Source organism: Coturnix japonica, chromosome 22 (genome assembly GCF_001577835.2).
Source record: "Coturnix japonica isolate 7356 chromosome 22, Coturnix japonica 2.1, whole genome shotgun sequence".
Taxonomy (NCBI): Eukaryota; Metazoa; Chordata; class Aves; order Galliformes; family Phasianidae; genus Coturnix; species Coturnix japonica.
The window spans coordinates 3,185,729-3,211,938 of record NC_029537.1 but is presented as its reverse complement, the minus strand read 5'-3'; the positions used below and the strand labels follow the sequence as shown (position 1 = coordinate 3,211,938).

General features: G+C 43.8%; 1 protein-coding gene across 3 annotated transcripts in view; it reads right to left on the bottom strand.

Moving 5' to 3' along the window:
- Positions 1 to 23,542, bottom strand: part of UNC5D (unc-5 netrin receptor D) — a 91,217-nt gene extending 67,675 nt beyond the window's left edge. For 2 of the 3 annotated variants that reach the window (XM_015883166.2, XM_015883168.2), the window contains exon 1: positions 23,240 to 23,542. In XM_015883166.2, coding sequence (XP_015738652.1) covers positions 23,240 to 23,330 — 91 coding nt within the window. In that variant the 5' untranslated portion in view covers positions 23,331 to 23,542. The remainder of the gene's footprint in view (positions 1 to 23,239) is intronic. The other variant, XM_015883167.2, reaches the window with a different exon arrangement.
- Positions 23,543 to 26,210: the final 2,668 nt, after the last annotated feature.

Sequence of the window (26,210 nt, the reverse complement as noted above, 5' to 3'; positions counted from 1 at the left end):
TCTGCCACACACCAGAGAAGAATGTATAATACACCCAAAGTTGCTGTAACATCCTTTAACACACCTGTGCTCTGTTTGCTTTGTTTTAATGGTGCTATCAAGTTCATACATACTCACACGCTGATTTTCAAAGTAACTGAAATGTAAATGATGATGATTCTCCTTGGAGAAGCACAGACCAGCACATGTGCGACGTGTGGGCTGCAAGAAGCTCCCAGCTGGGACAGCATCACACAGTGCCAGGATAGGAGTGGGCACAGCACTGCATGGGGCTCCCTGGAGATGGAGGCAGCATTCCATAAGGAATGGGCAGTAACTCCAGCCAACACAACACCACGTGTTACACCTCCCACAACACAGAACCCAAGAAAACCCCTCAGAGAACTTCTTACTTCTCATTCACCTTGCCAAGGCCCAGGAAACTTTCTAATATCCAAGCTGACATGCAGCCAATAAGGCTGGGTACCCTGGGGCTCACTTAGAGGTATGAATGGAAACCAATGCCAGGTCACCTGCACAGAGATCCCCATCCATTCTTGTTACTTTAAAAACAGCAGTTCCACACCTGCACTGCCACAGCTTCTTATTCCAAAATCTAATGGAAGGTGTAACACTCCTTGCCAGCAAAACCACCTATTGAGGCAGCAGGAAGTCAAACACCACTGCACAGCCAGCTGAATGGAAACCTGCCTGCATGCAAGTCACCCTATGGCAGCTGCCTGAACCCCTTCATGGAACAGGAGTGGTTGGAGGATTGCATTTATACCTTTATATCATACTGAGGGCGCTACTAAACACACAGGTTTCAGTTAGGTGATGCTTATGTTCATCACAAGTCCTCACAAACACTAAACACAGAAATTAAGAAGAAACAAACAGATGCAGTGAGGGCAAAGGGGACTCAGAGACATAACCCTGCACCTCTAAACCTTTACACAACACCCATATACACCCATTTGTCTTATACTGATCAATATGATGCATGCTTTATATTCCCTGTTTCTATTCAGGAGAACTTGAAATGGACCCTCATAGAGAAGCCTCAGCAGACCAAACACCAAGCTGCTCTGCTAAATGTCTGAGTAGAATAGATTGGGCTCACTGCATTCTTAGTGCCAACAGGCAGCACAGCACACTGCTGCAGATACGAGCAAATAATGTTATTTCTTTGCAACAGAACATTATGTTTGCATGGTAGAATTCTACTCCTGCATGAAAAGAGAGCCAAGAAAAAAAACACCCCGAAAATGTTAAAAATAAATTATTAAAATGCTTTGCAGATAATGCTGCTGCCACAGTGCCAGGTAAGCGTTCACAGCAGATTCGATGCTGTAAACCCTTTTATGAGACTTCAGCACTTAGGAATGAAATTGTAAATGGGAAAGTGCAGATCGCTTTGATTTAGAAAATTGTTGCCATTAACCAGTTTACAAAGCATCTACTGTTTCAGCATCATTATCCCCAATGTGTCAAACTAAGTGGTTTCACAATATTTAAAGCACTCCCAACTTCCTCATAAATATCATTTATATTCCACGTCTGCTATTCAGTGTACCGAGACGCATCATTTACATTCCTCTGTAGTTACATAGCATGATTACCTGAACAGATATAGCCTTACCTGACATAAATAATGAGAAAACAAAAGGCCATGGCTGTTCAAAAGGTTTAATAACTCAGGTAGCATTAAGGCTTGTAATGCACTCTGTGTTTCTAAGCATTACAAACTTTTCAGTGCACAGAAAGTGTAGAAATGCTCAAACCTTTGGGTCTCTGCGCTGTCTCCTACTTGTAGTTGTGTACATGTGAATATTCCATATGCCTCAATGCACGGTCAGTGATGTGCAATGGGTGTTTTCTACCTTTCTGATAGGTTTGGTCAACATTTGTTGAAGGAAAACTGAACATTTCCTCTACTTAATTGTAGTACCACTGAACGTTGGTTGCTATCAAGCTGAGTATCAGGAGATGGTTCTGTGCATCAAACCATTGCAACTTCAATTGTCTGGATAAGCACACAGCCTGGAATCGTAGATTTGGGTGTATCTACATTTGTCCTTCAACATTCCCATCATTGATTTCAGTTTTAAAGTCCCTTCCAACCCAAACCATTCTCTGATTCCATGAAATTCAGCACGTTGTGGCCGCATGCAGAGTGTTTCCCCACACTTTGGCATCTGAACCATCAGCTGCTTAATGTCAGGTTTTCAATCAACATATTGATAACGTAGATCAAAACCAGCAGGTTACAGCACCTCATATGCAGCACACAGGAAAACAGCTTCCACGTACCCAAGGTTAAACCACGGATAAGTTCTTGATGAGAAAGGCATGGAAGTGCCCATATCAGCATGGACAACTGGCATTGAAGGCAATGGCAGGGACAGAAAACACCAACAAATTGACAGGCTCCTGCATACAGACACTCAGCTTCTTAATATAGGCAAATGAACACTGTAAGCTGCAAAACATGTGTTTTAAGTGTACATTTATTCCTATGGAAATGGCTTTTTGCCAAGAAAATCTTGACACAGGTAAGACAAACTCCTCTAGAATGTATTAAAGAATCTACATGCATCAAATAAGGATAAATGATTGGCTCTCCAGGTGATTCCACAGGCTATTTTTTCATGAGTTATGCTACCAGCCCAATAATTCACTTTCACATGGAGACAAAGGGAAAGCCAAAAGAAAAAGCATAGAACAGGAGAGGCAAGGTTCAAAAGTAAAGCGATTAGGGAATGCAGAGAAATGTAATGATATCAATATAAACATTTGGGTGGAAAGGAACCCTAAAGAACACTGAGCTCTATCCCCTTTGCCACAGACAGGGCCAGCCTTACACACTGAGGCTGCTCAAAGCCCCACCAACCCAAAACTGAGCATTTCCAGTGGGGAATGGGACATCCCTATCTTCTCTGGGCAGCCTGTCCAGTGCCATCCCATGAAACATTTATCCATCATCTCCCAAGCGACGCTGCTAACCCTGTCAGCATCCAGCTCCTTTTTTCCCTTCCATTTCTTTCTACTCAGTTTGACTTTGCCAGAAGCAAAATCAACTCAGTAAGCAGCTGCAGAAAAACAAGGAAATTTATCTCATTTTATTTCTTTGGAAGAAGACATCAAAAAGAAATCCAGCAGCGTTATACGTTTGAGGGGAGAAACACGTCTTTCTGCAAAGATGTGCATCTTCTATCATTTGGCAGAGCTGCAGCCATTCAAAACCTACGATTCTAAACAGAAACTCAATTGTGATGATGTCCCAAGGCGGTTTCAATTTACAATTAAACCCCTCTCTATAGTAACAGTTAGTTTCATTGCATTGCTGATGCAAATTGCTGTATGTTGCTTTGTTTTGAGGGCGAGTTCTTCCTGTTCCTGCCCACCTGCCTGTGTTTTTTTTCACCCTACCACACTCTGCCCCAAGGGGCTTCATAGAAATTCTTCTCCTATTTTTCTGTATAGCAACAGCTTAGGAATAGCTTGTTTTAAACCCAGTGCTATAAAGGCATTCATGAAATCAATGAAGATTCTTATATTTACCCAACAACAGCATAGAAACTGCAATCTCTGCTCACGTTTAGCACAGTGCTCTACTTTGAAGCATTCACAGCACATATCTTCCCATCCTCTGAATACATCTGAACATACAACAATGCAGTCTACGAGACAGAAATTGTAGGACTTGAATTCAATGGCCATTACTGCGTATTGCTTCACAGAACCTGGGCTTAAAAGAAATCAATCAGCACGAAGCACTGACATAGCAACAGCAGACAGATTTTTTTCTTGGTTCAAGGAAAAACTTATACTCTATATTCTGTGAAAGGTGTGGAAACTTCTTTCCAACTTACATTATACAGACATCAGATTTTCATGGCTGCAATCAACACCCAGGGATTCTAAGAAAACCTTGCCTTCCAATTAGCTGTCTCGAATGACATGGGTCAGCCTTCAAGTGTTCTCGTGCTCTCACTTGTTCTTAACAAGAACTGCCGGATGCTTAATAGGTCTTGGGAAAAAAAAGCAAACAACCATCTGATAACACTTGTCTTATTCAAAAAAATCACTTACAGTGATGTATTCATTGATCCTATCACCTCTCACTTTCCCTTGCTCAAAACCCAGCTGGAATAGGGAAAAACCATCCTACTTGTGAATAAATATCAGAAGATTTAATCAAAGTAAAAGACATACAGAAGAAAACAAAGGAGGACCTGGATATCCTCAATCCTACTTCTTAATCATTGCTGTGTTAGTCAATAGAGGTCAGCACCTTTGGCAGTATGCACCCATGCAACCCCACCAATTTTAGCAAAAGAAGTTACAGATGCTGAGAATCTCACTCAATTATTTGATCTCGAACACCTTTCTGAAGGTCACGTTTTAATAGGTAGACACGGAGCTATCATTCACCTTTAGGTAAATACAAGAACTACTAAAGCACAGCCCAAAGAATAAAGCACAATGAAATGCCAAAAACAACCATAAGCAGTTCCCTCTCCATGCATCTCTTCCTTCAAAACCAACCATGCTGCAAAGACATTATTTCCATCAGAAATAGATTACAGTATGATTTTGGTCACTCCTCATTGATCCACCTCTCCTTACAGACCCACCCCAGCCACGCCATACAAACAGAGCTCAAGCAGAACATTCAGAGGGTGCTTCATCAAAAGCCAAATGCAAACCAGCAAGGCTCTATATTAATATATTCATCAGCAAATTCTTTTGCACAGACTCTGCGTTTTTTTTTTTCCTTTTTTGATCCTCCAATATTAAAGATGCTTTGTGCTTCAAAGACATTAAGTCAAGGGCTTTGTTCCTAGGCTTCTAACAAACCTTTACTGAGAGAGCATTATATCACAGCACATCACATACCAGAATGAAGTCAATGCTTCACAGTGTGGTGGTGGGGCTTGATTTTTTCCTGTTTTTGCTGTTTTTAATATCACTCTCAATTAACAGAGCTCAAAAATCTAAGCTTGGACTGACATTGGACTTCAGAATCGTTGCCAATGAAGCCACTGTTTCATGCACCTTCTCCTAGAAGATTATTTAATTTAAAGACAATTTTCTAGTTATAATTTGAGTAAATAATCATTTAGGAAATCAACAAGCACTCATACCTGTCTAATTTATACATGCTGATTGATTTCTCAGAATAAAGACAAGAAAACAAAGGTGGACACAGAGGCAAAGATTCAAGACTAGCTGCTGTCTTCCCTATTGCAAGAGCCAGCTCTAGCATTGATCTTGACCTGAGCAATTGGTTCATACCACAGACAAAATGAAAGATCCCAAATACTCAGCCTGTCTTTATATTTTTATATTCAAAGTTGTGTTTCTCTTCCTCTTACCAGCTCACAACGTACCACTATTTAGAACAGCAAGATTTAGAGAAAGAAAGGAAGAATGGCTTCAAGGAAAAAGCAACTGCAGAAAACAGTGCTTCCAAGTGAAGGAATAACACATACCAACCCATGTTCTGCTCCCTCAGGCTAAAAGCTTTATGGGATGACACTGCACCACACTTCAGCCATAATTTTTAAGCACACTTATCACTTCATCCCCATTTTGTATAATAAAGTGAAAGAAAATAAAAGAGAAAGCTGAAGCATCAGCACATTGAACGAGTCACGGGTCACATCAAGTTCAATTTCCAGAGGCTTTTATACTGGAGCCTGCAGCACAATCACTGTATGGGAATCACAACTCCAACAATCCCTTCTCCCAGGCATATTTCCCACCTTCAAAACACAAGTCAGGCAGAACTTATCTGGACCTTTTCCTTCACAACACACCGAGCTTGAAAAACTATTTCAGATTAGATCTTAATGGAATTACTCTGCATTAGTTACTGCTGAAACAATGAATGCAGTAATCCTGGGCTGCTCCCAGGTGGTGCTGTGCAGGTCCAGGGCTGCCATCTGCTATAAGGGCCTCAGGGCGCTCTGTGCTGCATCTAGATGGTTTTAGTGACTGCATATCACCATGCAATTGCAGTCTTTTCTCCTTATAGCTCCAAAATAAGTGATGATGTCATGTATTTTGTTGCACAGATTCACGTCTTGCTTTGAGTATTTTTGACTCCAACTAACATTTATTGCATTAATACCCAAAACAGCTCCAGAGTTCTAATGCTTCTATTCAGGAAGGCCAGATGTTCCTAAAACAGGATTCCTGAAAGCTGTTTGTGGAGGTACAGAAGCAGAACTTCATGCCCTGCTAAGCAGAACAGACACAGTAATGCACCATAGGAAAAGTACGGTTGTTTTTCTGATCCTATAGTGCTGCTTCAAATAGTGCAGATTATTATTATCGTATATTCTAAATAACTGTTCATGCAGAAGCTCCTGGGAACAACCTGAATATCACTGGCCAGGGAAAGCCCCACTTACAGGAGCTTTAAACATGGAGCATGCCCTCAGTAATGGAGATTTTACAGTGCATTTGGAAACAACTTGAGCTCCTGTTGAAGGCTCTGAGGGTAACTCCACGCACAGCCCTCTGTAGCTGCTGCTAAATAAAACAGACAGAACTTCTTTAAAAAGATTGCCAAAAATTGCCAGATTTTCAGCTTCCTAAACATTTTCCTCTCATCAGTCTCCTGAGAGTCTGACCACGTGCATCCTTTGGGACAGCTTCCAAGAGCTTTACATTGAATAAAGAAGAGTGGAAACCAATATCACGTACACTCATACGAAGCTGTAAAAAAAACCACAGTCACTGCCAACACCTCCAAAACATTTTTAACAAAACATGCATTTAAGCAAACCCTTCAGCAGAGCTGTTTGGAGCCCAACTCCCCACCACGCTGCTCTCGGAGGGAGATTTGTCACTGAGCTGAGTGATGGCACATGCCGGGAAGATTTACCTCGCTCAGATTAATCGAGTCACACAACGGCAAAACTTCTGCCTGAGGTCTTTGTCAAATCTACAGAAGCAGATCCAAATCGCAGCGCAACGTTTTAATCAAGTGACATATGGCTCCTTCTACCTCTATATTTCAAAGCTACGCTGCGAAGCGCCCTTCTTGCAAGGAGTTCTTTTTTAAGGATTCTCTAAAATACCACGTGTGTGTCGCTAAAAAGAGAGAAAATGGAGCTGTGTGAGGAGAAAAAAAAACAACACACTTCTTTTAGCAGAGCAGAAAACTAAGCATTGCTCTGCTTGCTTTCACATTTGCATCTCGAAGTCTTAACATAGCAGTGGTTCTGTACCACTGGTTAAACCACAGCAGAAAGGTAAAGCTAAGAGGCAGTTCAGAAAGAGCTCTCTAAGATGACACCCACAGAACAGCCCCTTCGCTTTATCCTGATGGGTTCAACTTAATCTTTCTATGTTATGGTTCTTAAACCATTCCATACCCTCTCTCCCCATCAGGGATGGCTGCTTACAGCCCTCGGTCTCAGCACACAGCAGTGCAGATGGGGCGCAGAGCTCCTGAAGCACTGCAGAACATGAGGTCTCAGTGCTGGATCAGCTCTTTGGCCACTTTCAGTGACTCAAGATTACTACAGACATCAGAAGCAGCAGCCAGGAGTGTCTCTGCCCAGTTAGTGCACATAAAAATACCACAGTAGGGAAAATCTGCTTAGAGCAAAACTCTTACATTGACTAAATCAAGAACTGTAGCTTGGTTGGGATAAGCAGCAAACCCCACAGCCCTGCACTGTCACATACAGCCACTCCTTGTTGCTCAACTATTATGGAGGAAGGAACATCAGGGCCCAGACATGGGCTCAGATATTTCTTAACCTGCCATTTAGAAGTCTTTTGTCACACATCAGCATTTCTGCTTTCAAGGAAGAAAGAGCACCGCTCTGAAAATACATTTTTAAAAGACAGATCTGAATGGCACAGCTGTCAGCAGAGTTGTGTTTTCACAGACATGGAAGTGCCATCCACACCTCTCCTTACAGCATCGCAGGCAGAGCTGTGATGGGTGCCTCAGCACCTCGGGGTGCCAGCAGACAGGGAGGGCGAGCTGCTAAATACAAGGCAGGCATGGGACTGCTGGGATCTCCCACGTGTCTCCAAAAAAAGGTTTTGGCACTCATTGTTTAACAGCAGTGACTGACGTGACCTCAGTAAACAATCTGCTTCTAATTAACAGTTATGCTTAAAAGAGCAACTTCACTATCAAATCAGGACATAAGGTTAAGTGCACTGATGGAGCAGCCTGATACCAGACAGTCACACCCTCTGATGTGCCATCATGGTGTATGTTTATACTGGGGAAGCAACCAATTATTCCCAACTTCAGATAATCTGCTAAAAGCCCTTTCTAATTACATATTATGACAGCTCCCATCCTGAATTCTTATACAGCATCCTACATCCAATTCCACACAATGATTCAAGAGCGCTGTAAAGGGATTCAGAGGTCATATGGATGCTGAATGATACGATCCTTTGTCATCAGACAACACTCACACATCAGGCTAAAGTTGTTTGATCAAGCAAAGAAGGTCCTGTGGACAGAGAGTAAATGCCTGCATAGCCAACAGGAGAAGTTCCTGCCATCCCTAAGTGACAGCAAATGCTTTGGGCAGGCAAAGCACAGTGACATATTTGACAGTTGGCATCATGGTTAAGCAGCCTGAATATTTTTCCAAGCCTTTGAGAGAAGGTTGCAGAGTAGAGGTCACGGTTTATAAAATTCATTGACAGCAGTAATTTGTCTAAAAAAACCAACCAACTTATTTCACATGCAATTAAATCATTATTTAAATGGAAAACAGCAGAACTATGCTCTTTCAGCAAATGCTTCTGTAATTTACTGCTGGGACCAAATATCCTTCCACTTTCCTGTTACTCAGTGGGATGACAATCATTTACTAGAGGCAGGATCTGGTACCGGTCAGGGTCTATCAGAACCCCAAAGTTCCCTTGCAGAGCTGCTCTCCTTCAAGGAGAAGGCAGCTGCCGCAGCCTCCAACCATTCATCTGCTCAGAATGAGTTCAGAACTTTAAGGTAAGAAATAATGAGGCCGGAATCTGTGCCATTACACCATGCAAAATCAGCACCAACCCCCAGGGATTGGGGATGTCATTGGAGAGGGGAAAGAAAACAAAATAGTGTCCTGAAAGAGGGTCAAAGCAGCAGATATAGAGCTGCAATTGGCTGCGTCCCTAAGCACACATCCCCTTAGCAAGGCAGGGCTGAACATTTAATAGCTGTTCCACTGCTTCCTGTGCCACACACAGCTGATAAACTCACACTTCAAGAACTCAGTCCCAGTCAGCCCTCCCAACGCTCACATTGTGGTCAACCAAGGTGTGGGCTGCACTGCATACAGATTCCCCATCGCTTCTGATAAGAGCCCCTTTTATCCAAAACGTTCCCTTGTTCAATCTGACACAGCCAATTTACAGGGCCAGAGTTTTCCTGTTCTCACAAGGAGGACCTGAAGGGGAAGAAATACAGCACTGGACCTTCCCAGAAACCACCTTCAATGAATCAAACATATTTCAGTGGCTTCCAGAGCATCCTGCTGCAAATGATCCTAATAACTTTCTTTTGTTCACGACTGAGTGCATTACCCCAGCAGGATCCCAGGCCCAGCATTGCAAGACTAATTGGTTTTCATCATGTATATAATAGAAAAGCTTATTTTTCAGTCATAACTTCAGTAGGATTAAAATAAAGTAAATAGGTCTGAGAAATCAGTGCTGCAGATGTAATTTAGGAGAGGCTATTTTTATACTTTAATGCAATTTAACATATTAAACTAAAACAGTCCCTTTGAGATGGACCACAACACTCCAACTTTAACAGCTTCCCAAGTTTGAATGATAACACACTGGAGCCTTGCTGTATTCTGTTATCATTTTTAAAGTCATTCACATTTAGGTTTTGATCTATTTTATGTTCCTTGGCACAGATTAAGTTATTACAAAATTAACGCCAATTGCCTGCATCCCAGCAGATTTTTTTCCTATGGACCCACAAACGTAATTATCCTCCCATAGAAAAGAAGGGAAAACGAAGAGAGGACTTCTGCTGCTAACAGACAATGCCCTACATTTTTAACACAGGGAGAAGAAGGTGCTGTCAAACATGCAAATCATTTCCAAGCAAACACCTTCCCCAGGGGCCGTGTTTACAACAGCTAAAGCAGGAACTGGGAGCGCAGCAACTTTTTGTTTTCATGTTAGCAGGAAACAAGGCAGCATCAAAGCAGATCTCTGGTGAGGCTGCAGCACACTAAGTCAACACCGTGGCAATTTTTGCTGCCAATCAAAGGATTTCCTCTGGATTTCACAAGCTTTGTAAGCCAGACCTCCTCGTGAGTAGATCAGCACTCCCCCCCTTGAGAAAGGCAAACTAATAGCCTTTGTTTTAATGGGAGAAAGGCAAAGACAAGGATAGACATCACATACTAACAAAGCATGAAAGCATATTTTTTGTTTAAAAAGTTGTTCATCTGACCATTTGTCCTCCTTCTGCATTATAGCAATTAGAAACATCCTGCTTCACTTGTATGAAATTATCTACAGGCCCAACAAACAGGGCAACCAAAAGGCAGGACTTCAGATCACATAAAGGTGCAGAATTCACATCAGAAACATCAGTGCAGAGCAACTGGCTGCTACCAGCACCCAACCCTTACTATCAAGGATTAGCAGAGGTGTTCAATAAGCTACCCTCACCTTCTAGAAACAGGAAAGAGGATCCTGTACTCTGAGTCCTATGAGTCACTACTAGAACTCCAGGTAATGCCCTTCCCCACAGCATCAACAGAGCTCACATCACCTTTCTGAATGCCACAGAGGAGATGGTGGCCCATAGCACCTGGTCTGTAACAGCTACTGTCTCCTGTCTGTTCATTAAATGCAGAAAGAATAGAGTTAAATGGTTCATGTATTTGGATCCACAGCAATGAGTGCAGACCATGAGATAAAGGAAAGAGCCCACAGGGCAGGAGAGCTGAGCCCTTCTTTGGGTTTGGAAGACAACACAGTTAAGGAAAACTGTACATTCTGTGGGCCATTTCTGTGGTTTAAATGAAGCAAGGCACATAAGAGTTAAGAGATCTAAGGCTGCAACACAAAGTCTGACCAGGACAGCTAATAAACTTCTCACATACTGTCCTAGATCACGTCAGGCATAAAGTTTATGCAGTTGTACGGAAATGGCCTATTTCAAAGGAAAACCTATTGAGAGAAGTCAATCACTGCCAGTCACAGCACTGGGCAGCATACAGGAACCTGCTCCATTGCCAGCATCATACTCATGTCCACACAACCACCAGGCAACCACCACCTGCATCACTCACAGCCCACTCCAAGTCAGCTCTAAAGCAGCTGCCCAAGAGATGGAGTGATTTCAGGAATAAGATTTGAGGGAATTACACGCATCCTTTCTCCCCTGAGGCACTCAAATCCTGTCCCAAAAGCTTGTGGTGGGAAAAGTTAAGAGCTTGTAAAAGCAACCAGAGGCTCATTTTGCAGGAATCATGCTGGTCAGAAATCGCTGATCAGAAATTGAACTCATGCTTCTGGATCGTCTTTTAATGCCTTGAAGCATCCATCCCAACAGATTGGAAGTCTTTAGCACTGTTTGCTATCCATCTTAAGTCTACTCACTTCAGCTTGTGGACTATAATACTCCCACTCACCATATCAGATACATCACAGCACACCAGACACATTTAGCCTTTAATCTAGCTCTTCTCTAGGCAGCAAGCCTACACGAACTCCAATGCCATTTAGAATTGCTCAGATAACTCCAACACTGGTGAAGTCCATTTGTGATGATAAAACCATTAAACAGTTGTCAGGACAGATTTGAGAGGAAATGGCAGTTTAAGGTTCTAAAAAATGTTTTTCAGCCTTTTACAAAAAACTGGAGAATCTGAGAGACAAAGATATTCTTTGGAAGTTTCTTTTAAAGATACAGGCATTGAGACACGACGTTCATATTCCTGATAAGCAATAATTCATCGGCTCAGAGCATTACTAAGAATTCCCCAAACCTCATGTGAGCTGGCACCAGTTTGTGTCCTCCCCAGCCAGACTAATACAAAGAACTGATGGGGGTATCCATAGGCAAAATGTAGCTACCTATTTAGGTCATCTGTTCTGCTTGCCTTCAAGAGCTGAATTATTTTTGGTAAAACACTACGTAATTTATCAGTGTGCCAAGGAGGCCCCACCATTACACTTGGTAACATCAGAAAGTAAACCAAACCTGACCATCGTGTCATTGGGGCTAAATTTAAGGCAAAAGAGGACAAAACACAGACTGGGTGTAGTAAGCACAGGGCAGCATCCTGCCTCCTGCACAGCACTATGGGAACCAATGCACAAGGATGGTAAAGAAACCACCCTGACCGTGGCATGAAGGTCATTTCAGCACTAAGTTTCTGTAAAGTCTTTGCTCCAGATAACAATTATTTTTAGGAAGAGAATGTAGTAACATGGCAGATATTTATAGATAATGCCTTTCAGAATACAGCACAAAACAGTAATTACTCTCACCTGTCTTCTCATCACAGCCTGAATTCTATCTAGAACAGTGCCCTGCAACTCTCAACACCAGAAGCACCTCACTGCACCTCATCACATACAGCCAAACCACAGCTAAAAGCGAACGCTGAACAAGATGCTGATATAGCATTAAAAAGAATAAGAAATTACCACATAACCTCCTTATGGTATCAATGGAAATTACTTTTCCACCAAGTTCTCTGATAAAGGAGAAAAGCAGAAAGAGGGTTTCTGAAAGAAATGCCATGCATGAACAGGCAGATGTAAGGTCATTGTGACAGACTCAAATGAACCTGTTATGGATTCAGTCCATGCAACACAGCCAAACTCATGCAGTGAACCTAGAGGGAAGGGTCAAAACTCAGGATGAAATAACACAGAATGAGGTGCAATAATTCAGAGTATTTCATCTTCCCACACAGCTGGGATTCTAGAGGGGGTGCTCAGCAACATAGGGCAAAATCATATTCTAGTTCATGCATAGAATTGGGCTGTGTGAACATCTCCCACATTTCCATAGAGTAGCACTCCTTGTCCACCAAATATAAAATACAACCATTCTTGCTGACCCTGGTGATGCATATTCTGGAGTTGTTTATGCCTTGGTACATAAAGCTGAGTATGTGAATTCCATCTTTTATTTCTTTGTCAGCTAGATTTCTTCTGCAACTAATTAGGAGTTAGAGAACTCTGCCGATGGGAAAGCCAGCAGCTATGGCAGCCTGACTCTGCCTTCACTAGGATTTGTCTTTTTGAAATATAACAAGGTCATTCTTGCAAGATGCAAATAAATTGGGGGGGAAGGAGGAGGGACCCCCGCGCAGTGAGATGCTCCAGGTTATTAACTGCTATAAAGTGACAGAAAGGAGGTGGCACCATTCAAACCCAACACCTTTGCTCATTAGTCATTGCTGTGACAGAGCTAAATCAACTGTTCTGCGTTTGGCCAAGTGCAATGTATGCTAGGAGCATTTCCAGGCTACCAGAAACTGAGGACTTTTATGCTCTTGTGTTCGTATTACAAGCACAGGTCTATGCGAACATGGTGGTGTTTTTCCTGCTTCCCTCTTTCAGAGCAGATAAGCAATGTGCGGTGTTTCCTTACACCATAAATAAGTGCCTACTGCTTTTACTTAACACTTGCTTTCAATTTCCCACCAACAGCTGCCCATGGAACCAATTCCTGAGCCTCCCCTATGAATGCCACGTAGGATACATGGTCACAAATGCTTCAATAGCCTCCTTCCATAACATAAATACAAACAAAAAAGAACTGGAATACAAGTCAATACTTGTTAAAGTAACTTGCTCCCCTGTTCCGTTTCCACTGTGCTTGAAATGGAGGCTAAGGCAAGTAGCTTACAGTGATCTACTGTTAGAGCAATAGTCCAAGGGAGAAGCCAAGTCAGAGAGCAGCCACACCACCCCCACTTTCAATGCTTCATCAGCCCCACAGCTTCCCAGTTCACTCAGAGGGGCAACAAAATGCATTTCTTTATCAGCATAAGGATTTGTTGGTTGTCATTCTTTGGGAATAACAAGTGACCCAACAAGCATACAGCTTGGCCAAACTGTTGGGGAATCAGATCTGTTTTGTTTTGCTTTTTACCCCTGCATTGCTAACAAATAAAGGAGATGCACAAGGAAGTAGCTGAGACGTGGGGGAATTCATCGCACTTTCCTGGAGCTCAGGCAAGCCATAAAGGCTTACAGCCATAAAGGCTGTCACAGAGCTCTGCGTGTCCCACTGAAGGTGGTCCAAAGTCTCCTGTGTAAGCTGAACCCAACAAACTGAAAAGCCACATCAGAGCAGATCCAGATGCACTGATTTTTAGGTTATGAGGCAGAAATCTGGCTAAGAGGAGGCTAAATGGGATTTCTCTGTGTAAATGCTAATTTCTCTTTGCAACTAAGCAGATTGTGTATTCTCACAGCAGCATCTCAGTTACTACTTCAAGCATGGAAAGTAGACACTGAATTAGGGATAGCAGCTACTGACTGTAAACTCAGGATTGCTCACTGTAGCAGACACACAAATTTTACTTAACAACGAGAAGCCTACAAAGAGAAATATTACAACCAAGAATCATGTCTATCATTTGGAAAAAAACAAAAAGATTAGAAGAAATACAACTGTACTATATGTGACGATGCTATAAATTCAACTACGTGTATTGTTTCAAATATCAGTGCTGAAAACTCAAACCTCTTTTGGAAGCATCTCAGAAGCAACGTACAGCAATTGAATAATTCCTGGCCTATCCCTCTATCCTCTTCTGATGGCTAAACTGAATGTAGGATGCACGTAGGCAGCCAATACAGCTACCTGTGAAGTCTTATGGACCCCTGATGTGATGAAATGGCATTGGCATAGTCACATCATTATAGGCTTCTCTATATTGAAACAATTTACTTTCTGATGTTACCAAAAAATCTGTAGTGTCAGACTAGTGGGACAGGTTACCAAGACAGTAATAACCTCCAGAGATTTGCTGATCTCCAGCAGAAATTGTTTAATGACAACCTAGAGGTCAAAACCTGTTTTCATAAACACAGCACATCATCTCAGCGCTCTGAATAGGAACCTATTCATGGAACAGTCTCGGTCTTTATTAACACTGGATCTGTTTTACTGAAAACCATTGAGATGAGATTTTAAGCAGCCATCAAGAGGATTTCTCCTACTGCTTTCCACAATGGTAGGAGATTTAAAATATACAGAAGTGCAAGAAGAACAGCTTGGGCTTGAAATAAGTTTCACAGCTGACGACAGACATGAATTTGAAGCTACTTGCTGCATCAGCCTAACCCACGAGAAGCATCACAAGCCATTACCACACATCATCGTCATCAGCTAAATCTTAATTGTGAGCTTTCTGCATGAAGAAATACAGCCTTCTTGCAGGACACTGGAGTCTAAATTAGGAAGAATATGGCTAAGCTGCTCTAGGAACACTGGTGCATTTTGCTCGCCCCAACTTTCAGATGTCTTTGCAACTGGAACATCTCTGAATGCCCACACAAAGCTTGGCCCCATCTAAAGTCATCAGAAACCAACACAGAGACCAGGGGCCTCATGCTTTGATCAAAGTTGATTCCTATTGGTCTCATTTGAGGTCGAGTCAGATGTCTTAGCTACCCTTCTGTTTTCTTCTGCAACATATAAGGCAAAATAAAAACAAAAACCAGTGGGAAGCAAATTGCAGCCCTACATTTACAAGGCAGTCTCCTTGGCTGGACACATCACACTTTATTCTGGGACCAAATGTCTCAAAGCAGTTACTGGGGTTGTTGGGTTTTGTTTTATTCACAGCTGTGAAAGAAATCATGCACTGAAAAAAAGAAATCCCTCCTTCTACTTCCCTTCATAACAAACTCCTGTGTTATTGAAGTCTCTTCCTATCTTCCCACTATGAAAAATGGTTCAGCTCCATAGAAAATACTTTATACCTTTAATAAAGCATTTTAAATACAGAACTTCCACACGATTAAAAACATCTTGGTGTGAGCTAGTAACATTCTGTGGGGGGGGGGGGGTTATGGTGTATACTCTCTAGGAAAGTAAAGGTTAAAACTATGAACCAACATCAGACCCAGCTCTATTTCCCCACTCACAGCTTCTCCTACTTTCTCATGTTAAGCTGCTTTAGAGGTTAAGCATGACAGACTCAGATGATGGAATATTGCAGGCTGCATGACAGTGCAGCCAAACACAAGGGGACCACAGCTTGTTATTTGTTTCCATCACAAGAAGTGTATCCTTTGTCCCTACAGGACCAAGGGGACTTTAACTATAAATGACATTCCAAAGGCACAAAAATCTCTCAAGAACAGCCCTGCCAAGTTGTTAGTGGCTACGATCTCATTTACAGGGCTGCAGGATGGCCAGATACCACTGCACTGACCAGCTGCAGCACTCTGAATCCAGCTATGAAACATTAATTATTGCTTTTATCTATGATATTAGGGGCTCTCAGGTACAATTCACAATGCCCTACCACCCCTCACCCCTCCTACAGTACTCCATCTATGATGGACTAGTGAAGGGGTCTCACTCTGACAAGCAGAACAAGTGGCAAACATGGTGTGGACTCCTTTCACTGCAGTACATCTGACCATTGGACTGCAGGACCTTTGTGAGGGCATTACTGCAGTTAATGAAATCAAATCCTACAGCCTGGGCTCCATCTAGAGTCAGGAAGTTTCTCTGCCACATACTCCTCTTCCTCCTACCCACAGCTTGCTGGGGGCGGTGGAAGGAAGACACATTTGCTCCCTTTCTAATTCTTAAAGGTAACAAATGATGTCACCCTTATTTGTCTCCAAAAAGACCACTAAAAGACCTTGGGAATAGGAATAAGAATCCCCATTCTTGGGGTCTTTACCTACACATGGGTAAGCAGCAGGTCTGCATCAGTCCTTTTGATATCCATCATAAGGGCAATGCTATTTGTTTTGCCATTCCTCAGGAAGGGAGAAGTCAGCTCCAACTGTTAGATCCCACTTAGCATGACTCAAATCTGAAAACACCCCACAATCTTGATTGAGAATTAAAGATGCTCTCATTGAGGTGAAGTTCCTGAGCTCAAGACAAGTCAGGTACCACATTACTATCTCGCATTCAAATCAAAATAGAGCAGGAATATTTAAGTCATAGTCAAAATTAGATCTGTAAAAATCTTCACAGAAATAGGCAAGTCAAGTGGCAGAGTTATCTGTGGAAAAAAATCTATTAGCAGTAATGGAATGATAATCCTCTCAGATTCATTGATGCTGACAGATTAAATACTCTAAATTCATCTTTTATTTTGTTAGCTCATTTGACACAAAATAAGTCCTACGTTTTTAATGTAGTGGGAGCTGAGGGAGTTCGGCTGTTACTGTAGCAAATTTGGTATTAACAGAAGCCTTTAGGTACTCAGTACAGCCATAAGCTGTTACCAAATGACAGCTAGAGGAAAATGACTTGTTTCTTCTCTTAACACAACACCGCTGCTTCTTAGAAACTAAACTATCACTGAAGTTGCTCCTATCAGGAAAAGCTGAAGAACTGACAACAAAAGGAATGGAGGAGTAAGTACCTTTTCCTCATAATACGTGGTTAAATAACAGGGTGACACATGCAGCCAACCTCCTTGTGTCAGGATGGTGCGTCTCTGGAGCAGCTCCATGCAGCCCCTCCTCGCTTCTGCCTCAAGGAATGAGCACAGATGGACAAAGCAGGCAGAAACACGAGATAGATCTGCAGCATCCCAACGTGAGTGGCCTCATTTAGCACAAGTTAAATCACGGTACTCGAGGTTAGATCTATAAACGTGATGTAGCTCCATTGTATATAATGATAAATAGGGGTGGTGGGTTTTTATTTCCACTTTTGTTTATTCCTTAAACATTTTTCAGCTACTTTTCCTCTTACAAATAGGAAATTACCAGTCATTTGCCTATGAGCCATATCAAGCAGCTCATAAAAGTCTTTAAAAAACACATAAACATCAAGGAAAAATAATTAAATTTCAAAATGAGAAAGCTACTTTGATGTATGGGTATTTCTCCAGGATCACTTAGCTCTGAGAATCACAAGAGCACAACACACAGAGCTTCACTGGGACGCAGTAAGAACATGCACCACCCAGCATCCTGCAGCCGCTTCTCATTGAGCTGCACAACAGCTGTGATAGGGAAAGCACTGCAAGCTGCAACCCAGCATCACTCTTCTATACTCTGTGCAAAAAGCCCACGTTCTCTACAGTCAAGTTAGAATATAAAAAGTTCCAACTCAAGCCCATTGTTATCTATGTCAGCAGCAGCAAATATCTCGCAATAAATCAATGGCAGCAAATACCTTGGAATTGGAAGTCGAAATTAATATTTCAAAGGGTAATGGCTTACCACGGACCCTCAGTGGTTTTAAATCTGGCACAGAACACAGCTAACCTGAAGCATTTGTCACCATAAAAGTCACAGACACATCTGTTGAACTGCAGATCAGATGCAGTTTTATATGACAGATGAATTCAATTAATAGAGCAAATTTGTTTTTCTGTAATGCAATCTATTATTGGGAGCACTGTAAGCATGGAAGCCATTCTGTGAGTAACCATTCAGCACTTATAAGACAACCCCACATTCGCTCCTTTCATATCCACTGTCCGCCAGGACTCGAGCAATTTAATTCCATGTGCAGAAACATCAGAAGAAACAGAGATCCACAGAAGCATTTATTGCTGGGAAAAAATAGATATACATCCCACTTGAAGCAACTGCCCATAAGCATAAAGGTAGGAGCAGATGTGCTGCGTGTCCTGTGCTTCCTGACAGCTGCAAAGTTTGGACATTTTGCACAGGAATAATAATAAAAAAAGCTTCTGATTTTCATGTTTTCCTGTTGTTACAACAAGCACTGATATAAAGAACTACAAGAACAAAACTCACCCACCAACACTACTTCCTACTGCACACATTTTGATTACGCTGCTTATCTGCAGACATACTCAATAGGCTTCATCTATAGATATGCCATGCTCTTTTATTGCACCATTTTATGTAGAAAAGCACCTTCAAAGTACTGAAGGCTTCTACAAACACACACCTGAACCCACTGAGGGCTCTGGGAGCTGCCCTTAACCCATACAGATGGAACTGCACCACAATGAGCATTTTATTACTTCTGTTCTTGGCTGGTGCTTAAAAAAACACCTCATAAAGGAGGTGGGAAAGGAGAGATGGACAAAAACCACAAACCAAAATGATGGAGGTAGAATTTTGAGGCCGACATCACCAAACCACCTATATAAGTTAAAAGCTACCAACGCCTACTTGTCTGGATGCTCTCCAGTGCGATTTATGGACCACGTATGATATAACAAAGTATAAGAAATGGCATACTTAAAGATATTCACGTTATAAGGTGAGGTGCTGTGATACAGTGCGGCAATTAAGGATCTTTAAAAGTAGAAACTGAAAAACTAAACCATTACATAGAAACGAAGCTGACCATCTGCTTCACTGCAACAGCGGCAGCTGCTGAAAACAACAGAAACAGCAGCCTCTGGTGTTAACATTCTGCTCCTTCCCTCTGACTCCACCTTCCCCCAGAAAGCAGGACTGAAAATACAGAGAACATACATCAGATGGCCCTGCGGGATCCTTTGCACCATAAGTAATTTTCCATCTAGGCTTGTATCAGGCTGTTGATGTTTGCATTCTGTAATTCGCTGTGAAACCACCATCAGATTAGCTTCTCTTCTTCGTTGCTTCCAATTCATCCTGATACAGGGTCCCCTGCCTCTGTGAAGATGGACGTTTTCTTTCATAGTTTGGAAAGCTCATTTCATCCTCATAGAGCTTGAACTTCACTCTCTGCATCAGAACAGAAAGGAATTGCACAGCTCTACAGCGTGGGTAAGGAGAAGCACATGTGTACGATGAGAAGCAGCACAGCAACACGCTGCTCTGCAGCAAAGGGGTGCCCTCCTGTCTTCCCAAAAATGAAATATCACCCGGAGATACACACATCTGAAGGGAAGCTCATGATGGAGATGTGTGCACCACAATTCCAACATGGGATCCTATGTGCAGCCCCTCAGCTTTCTATCTGAGCAGCATTTGGCACCTACATTGGCTGCTGTGCTGATCCAAGGGTTGCAGGAAATGCAGCGCGCTAGGAGCAACGCAGTAATATGCCCAAGTACCATCAGAGAACAAATTAAAACAATCCTAATAAGGACCAGTGAACTACAGTGAGTCTGAAGTCAACCTTACACTCAGAAGAAACGCTTCACCTATCCCACCTTATCTCATGAACTACATTACAACAGATGAGCACAGCAATAGATGCAGAGAAGAGCAGGACTGACTGGAAGCCAACTCTACGCTTAACAGTGACTTAAAATACATGCACTGATGCTATCAGTCCCAAAGTACAACAACTTCTAAGTAGTAATGGCAGCATTAAAATGCTGCTTTGTGAGCCCCCAGGCTTCCCCATCTCTCAAACCTTCCTCTCTCCTCCTATACAAACAATACAAGACCTCAGCACAAGCAAAACAAGCTTGTATCTTCACGGAGATGAGAGAGAAGCAACAAACTACTCAGTAACCGCAGTCCCAAGTCAAAGAAGTTTCTTCCCTGGGCAGCTGAGAAGTAGATGCAAACACTGGCAGAGAAACAAAGGTGTGGTGAGCAGAAGAACTGTTCAGAGCAGAGATGGGATTTCTTGTTTGAATGAATGCTTTTTCTTCACACAGCAAAACTACGTGATCTGAACACAGTCAATACAGTCACAGTGGAGACGTACAGCCTCAATTGTTTAGCCTGCATCAGTTAATATTTCACCTCTCCACTTTGCTGAGATCCTGATGACATTTGTATTTAAGATCACATAAATCCACACACTGACAGTGTCTGTTCAATTGAGGTCGGCACATGAGACATATTCCAGGTAGTAAACTGGCGAACGTAGTAATAAATAATCAAACTGCTTTACACTCAGCAGGGTGCAAGGAGCAGAGAATGAGAACTGGAGACAAACTAATGCAACACCAGGCGTAACACACCTCCTCTCAGATGCAGAAATCAGGACACAAAAAACCTCCCTGTTCCCTGAATGCAGCGCAGCAAATCGACATCGCTCTGCAAATAAAGCATCAGCGGTGGCTCTCGCACTGCTCTAAGCTGGTGGCAATGAAGTACACTGCAAATATGGAGAGAATCTAGATACACAAATGAAATTCCAAGCTCATTCGTAATGAAGCAAACATAAGCTCATCTAATTTGCACAAGGATGGCATTAAATTCCAGACAAAAGGTACAACCAGGACACAACTTGCCCATCAGTCCTATCTCTGCCATCGGATTCAGTTCAGCATCAATAGAATTGGCTGCTTTTATTTTCCTAAAGCGTTATTCCTCCAAGAGCTCTGTTACCCAGAACCTGGTTTGTCTGCTGGGTTCTCACATCAGAGCAATGCCTTAAATTCACAGCTCTCTGGACCGCGTATTTTGGGTGATATTAAGAAAGAAGAAGAAAAAAAGAAAGGCAAATAAGAAAAATCCCCAAATTCCAAACTAAGACACCAGCTCTTATGGCTCACTGCTCAGCCGTGCCCTGCGCTTAGTGGAGCATTTATCCTAATAAAACCAGTAGTGAGATGCAGCGGCTGCCAAGCAGCGCGGTGACTGCACGGGTACCGCTACAACAGGAGAAGGAAAATCCCTAAATGGTGCTTATTTACAACACAGATGTAGGAACACGATGAAACATGTAGCTTTAGGCTTTAATATTAAGCTGCAGAGCACTACCAGCGTTCACATTTTAGAGGCATCTTTATTTGGACACACGCAGCCTAAAATTAGTTTCAATATATCAATGAGATAAAAATATTAGCAACTTCCATCTCATTTTCCTATTCCCACAGTGCCCATGTGTTGTTTGCTGTAACATAAAAGCCCAAAGCTATGCTCAGACATTCATTCCAACAGACAAATGCAGCGTGAAGGTTATCTACAATCATTTCATTTTTCTTTAAACTCAGTTCGAGACTGAATCCTGGAATGTCATTTGTTTCAGAGGAGGCTTGAAGACAACTTCATCTGCCAAACCCTTCCAGCTCAGCGGGTCGGTGATTGGGGTTCACTGCTTCAGCCGAAGCCACAACCAAACACAGCACATCACGGCTCAGAACCCATAGCCACCAACTGATCCCAAGGATACCCCGTGCTTTCTCATAACATCTAAACCAAACCATCCTTTTTCAGCCTGAAATTTCCTAGATGGGAAATTTTAGTTGAACAACTAAAACTCCTTAACAGCAACAACCCTGATATACCCCACATGGTTGGCAGTGACACTTCTGGGGCTCGCCGGGCCCGATCCCAACCACACATCCCAATGTGAGATCCACGCCAGAGTTCTACCACATGCATAGAGCAAAGCACGACCTCAGCACAGATTTAAATACACATGCCATCCCTTACGGTCACAAACACCTTTGGAAAGAAATACTAAGTAATATCAGCCTTCTCATCGTTAAGTTTACAGTTCTATAAGGGGTTCTTTTGCCCAGCAGCCACCTGTGGCCCAGCCCCGTGCCGGACCCACCGGCTATAACCCATAGCAGCAGATGGAGGCGCAGCCCCGGTGGGCACGAGGGGAGAAACCTCCGCGGAGGAACTGAGAGCCGTCAGAGAGAGGGATCTACTCGGATCTACAAAGGCTGCTGCAGGATTGCTCTGTAAAACCACAACAGAAGGGGGAACACACACACTGTGCAGCCCGCAGCGCCAGGCTCGAGGTGGGGACGGACCCCGATATCACACGTACATCAATAACACCGCGTGTACGCGCAACCTAAGAGCAGACACTCGAATTGTCTGCCAGGTGTTGGAATCTCTCGCTACCAGAACAGGCCACGATCTCGCATCCCCATCATTTCGGGACGGCTCTACCACTCCCCGCGACCGCAGCGGTTACCCCAATGCTGTCCGCAGCTCCGCACACACCGCATTCCCGAGGATGTTCCGCAGCCCGAAGCCCGCAGTGCCGAGCTGCATCCCCCCCACCCCCCGGCGCCCGTTTCCATCCCGCAGGGCTGCATCCCCCCTACCCCAACACGGGGCACATCCACTCCCACCGCGATCCCGTCGGGTTCTGAAGGGGGGCTGTTCATGCACAGAAGCAACCGGTGCTCGGTGCTCCGGCTGTAAACTTGCCGGGGAGGAATGGGCTGGGGGTCCCGCTTACCTCTCAGCGCTGCAGCGCGGCCGCACAGCCCCAGGAACAGCAGCAGCTCCAGGCGCGGGGCGCAGCCGCCCCTTTCAGCCCCTCCGCCCATGCTGGCCTCGCAACTCCGCTCCTTCCCCGACCGGAGCTGAGGCTGAAAACCTCCACCGGAGCCGCAGGTGAAGGGAGAAGTCGCTTTCCGGGCTATATTTTTTTTTCCTCCTCCTGTTTTCCTCCCCTCCCCTCGTCCCCCCTCGTACGCACTGAGCCGGAGCTGTGCCCGTAGCCCCGCTCTGCCGCCGCTCCTCCTGCCGACTGCCGCCGAGGCGCCGCGCACTCCCGCATCCCTAATGAGCCGCCCCTCCTCCACCGCTAATTAGCAGCACGTAGGGCGGGGCCAGGTGCGTTGGGCAACGCGCTGAGCACCCCCACAGCGCTCCGGTATTCGGGGCTGAGCGGGGAGAGGAGGGGGTTGGAGCGCATCCTGCACCCCCCCCCATCCCCATCCCCACTCCCCACTCCCCTTAGCAAAGCACCCGCCCTTAACAGGTGCTCGGGGAGCAGCCCGAAGCAAACAGCGTTTGTTCCATCTTTAGTAACAGTGCCCGGCCCTGGGAGCAAGCCAGCTTCTCCTTGCCGCGGGGGGCACTGTTACACGCACCCTCCTCCTCCTCCCCGGTTCGCTCAACCTATTTCGGTACGGAGGAGAGGGACCAACAAGCCCAGGTGTGCTCAGGTACAGCCGCTCTGCCTTCCTTGAGCACTAAGAGGTGCAAAGCGGCGTGTCGGCTGCACGATATCATTTCAGGACTCGGTGCAGCCGCGGGGGTACAAAAGGAGATGTATAGAGCACAGCGATGCTAACACACTGCGAGGCTCATACACAACTAGAGGTAAGGGTAAAGGGATTGGATTCATACCACCGTGACTCTGAATTCTATTTGAGGAAGCCAAGCAGGTCTTTGCATCACAACGTTGCATCAGTGAGCAAAAGACAAAATCTAAGATAACGTATTTGTTCTTTGTTTTCCGTTCTTTTGGAGATGAGCCCTATTTGCATTAGGCAACAGGAGCACAGGAGTCAGCAGGGGGACTGTATTCCCTTCTTCATTTTCTAATTCATCTATTAACCTCACACTATTCCACCTGCATCACATGCTAAAGGTGCTCAGCTGCACCTGTCAAAGTGCTCAGAAATCCCTGACCAGTGAGTTTTGGAGAAATACAAAGGGATTAGTTACATGGGCTTAAAATGAAGGCTTGCCAATTGGTCCTGCAGGCGAGCTTTGTACTGCTTTCAGCTGGAAACAAATAATTAAAGCAAAAGGAATTTGTAAACAGAATTTTAAGAGGAAAAAAAGAAATCAATATCTGAGAACATCACATCAGAAGATCTCTTATTCCTTTTCTGTCTTGTGTTTGCCAGACCACAATGAAGAGCAGAGTGGTGAAGGCTGAGAGCGAATGCATGAAAGATACATTTTCTTCAACAGCCGAGGGTCATCTCCATGGCCAATGGGCTCCAAACAATAACAAACAACACCACAAAGGAACACAGCCAGGAAGGCACACAGGAATGGTTTTGTACATGACAGCATCTCCTATACTTCTTTAAAGCCTTTGCATGTTGACAGCACAACCCTACCTCCAAGGACATCCACACTGTACAGCCACGTGCTCTGAGCTCAGCTCATAGACTGCTTGTCCCCCTGTGCCACTGAGTCAGGGTTTGGCACTTTGGATTAAAATATCAAGTTCTCAGTTTATAGAACTATTAGGATGGGGAAGAAGAGACCATAATCAGAGAAGGGCAGCAGCTGGTAACTTCAATCAGAGCACTTGATATACAAAGATGCAAAGTGTTATACAAGAAACCTCAATGTGGAGAACGCAGCTACCTCTGATCTGGTGAAACTGAGCTGCAGATGAAACCTTGCGTTCTTTAAGCACTGATGCACACTGGAAGTACAGCACCTTACAGAAACAAAGCTCTAAATCTCCTCTGGCAGCCCAATGAGCCACCTCTGTTAGAAATACAGTTGCAATTCACAGTGAGGTTTAACCAGAGGGAAGTTGGAGGGGAAGGGAGGATCTGCCTTTTGATACCAGGGAGTGAACAAGAAGGAAAGGTGCATCTGGAGTTCAGCCAGAGGGGATTCAATGGCATTACTGGGGGAAGTGGGAGAAACACTAATGGAGAAGCTGAGAATGCTGGAAGGAAGAAATCTGTTCATCCGTTGCATTTAAGCTCAGCAGTAATATTTGTTTTCTAACACAGTCCATATTTCACATTTGGCTTCCCACACTTTCAAAGAACTTTGATGCTTCTGCTGACCAAGAAAAACAAAAAGCAAAAAGGAACAAAGCAAAGGAACCCTTCTGAATGATTCCAGCCACACAGACAGCACAAAAGCACTGTCCAGAAGGATAGAATCCACAGCCATGAGTTCTACCACCACACTCAGAGTGGTTTTTCCACATCTCTTCAGCTCAGGTTGCACCTCATTCCACACCATGGAGGCAGCTGAAGAGTCCATGGATTTCTAGCCTTCAACCACACAAACTTATTAAACAACTGCAAAGGAAGGTTTTCTCCCTGGTATAAGTCAATACCCCAATAATTTCCAATAAACCATACAACTGCAGCCTGAAGGAAAAAATTAACAACTCCTCTTCCACAGCAGCAGCTCAGCAAAACGTTCCAGCTGAGTTTGCAAAGGGGCTCCCATCCCTCTTTCTTTCTCCCCAAGCACAGCACAGAAGTTTGCAGCAGGTGATGACGTTTTGTTTATTTGATGTACAGCCCTGGAGGAGCCCACAGGTGATCTGAATTAAATCAGAATTCACATCACCTGGGGTCAGACAATAGGCTGGGGGTGGGGGGTCACTGCTGGAACACTCTCAGGAATAGGTGGAAAGAAAGCGGCCTCATTTTGCAGCCCTTGCAACTAAAAAACATTCCATATTCAAATGCCACCTCAGGTGTAAGTAT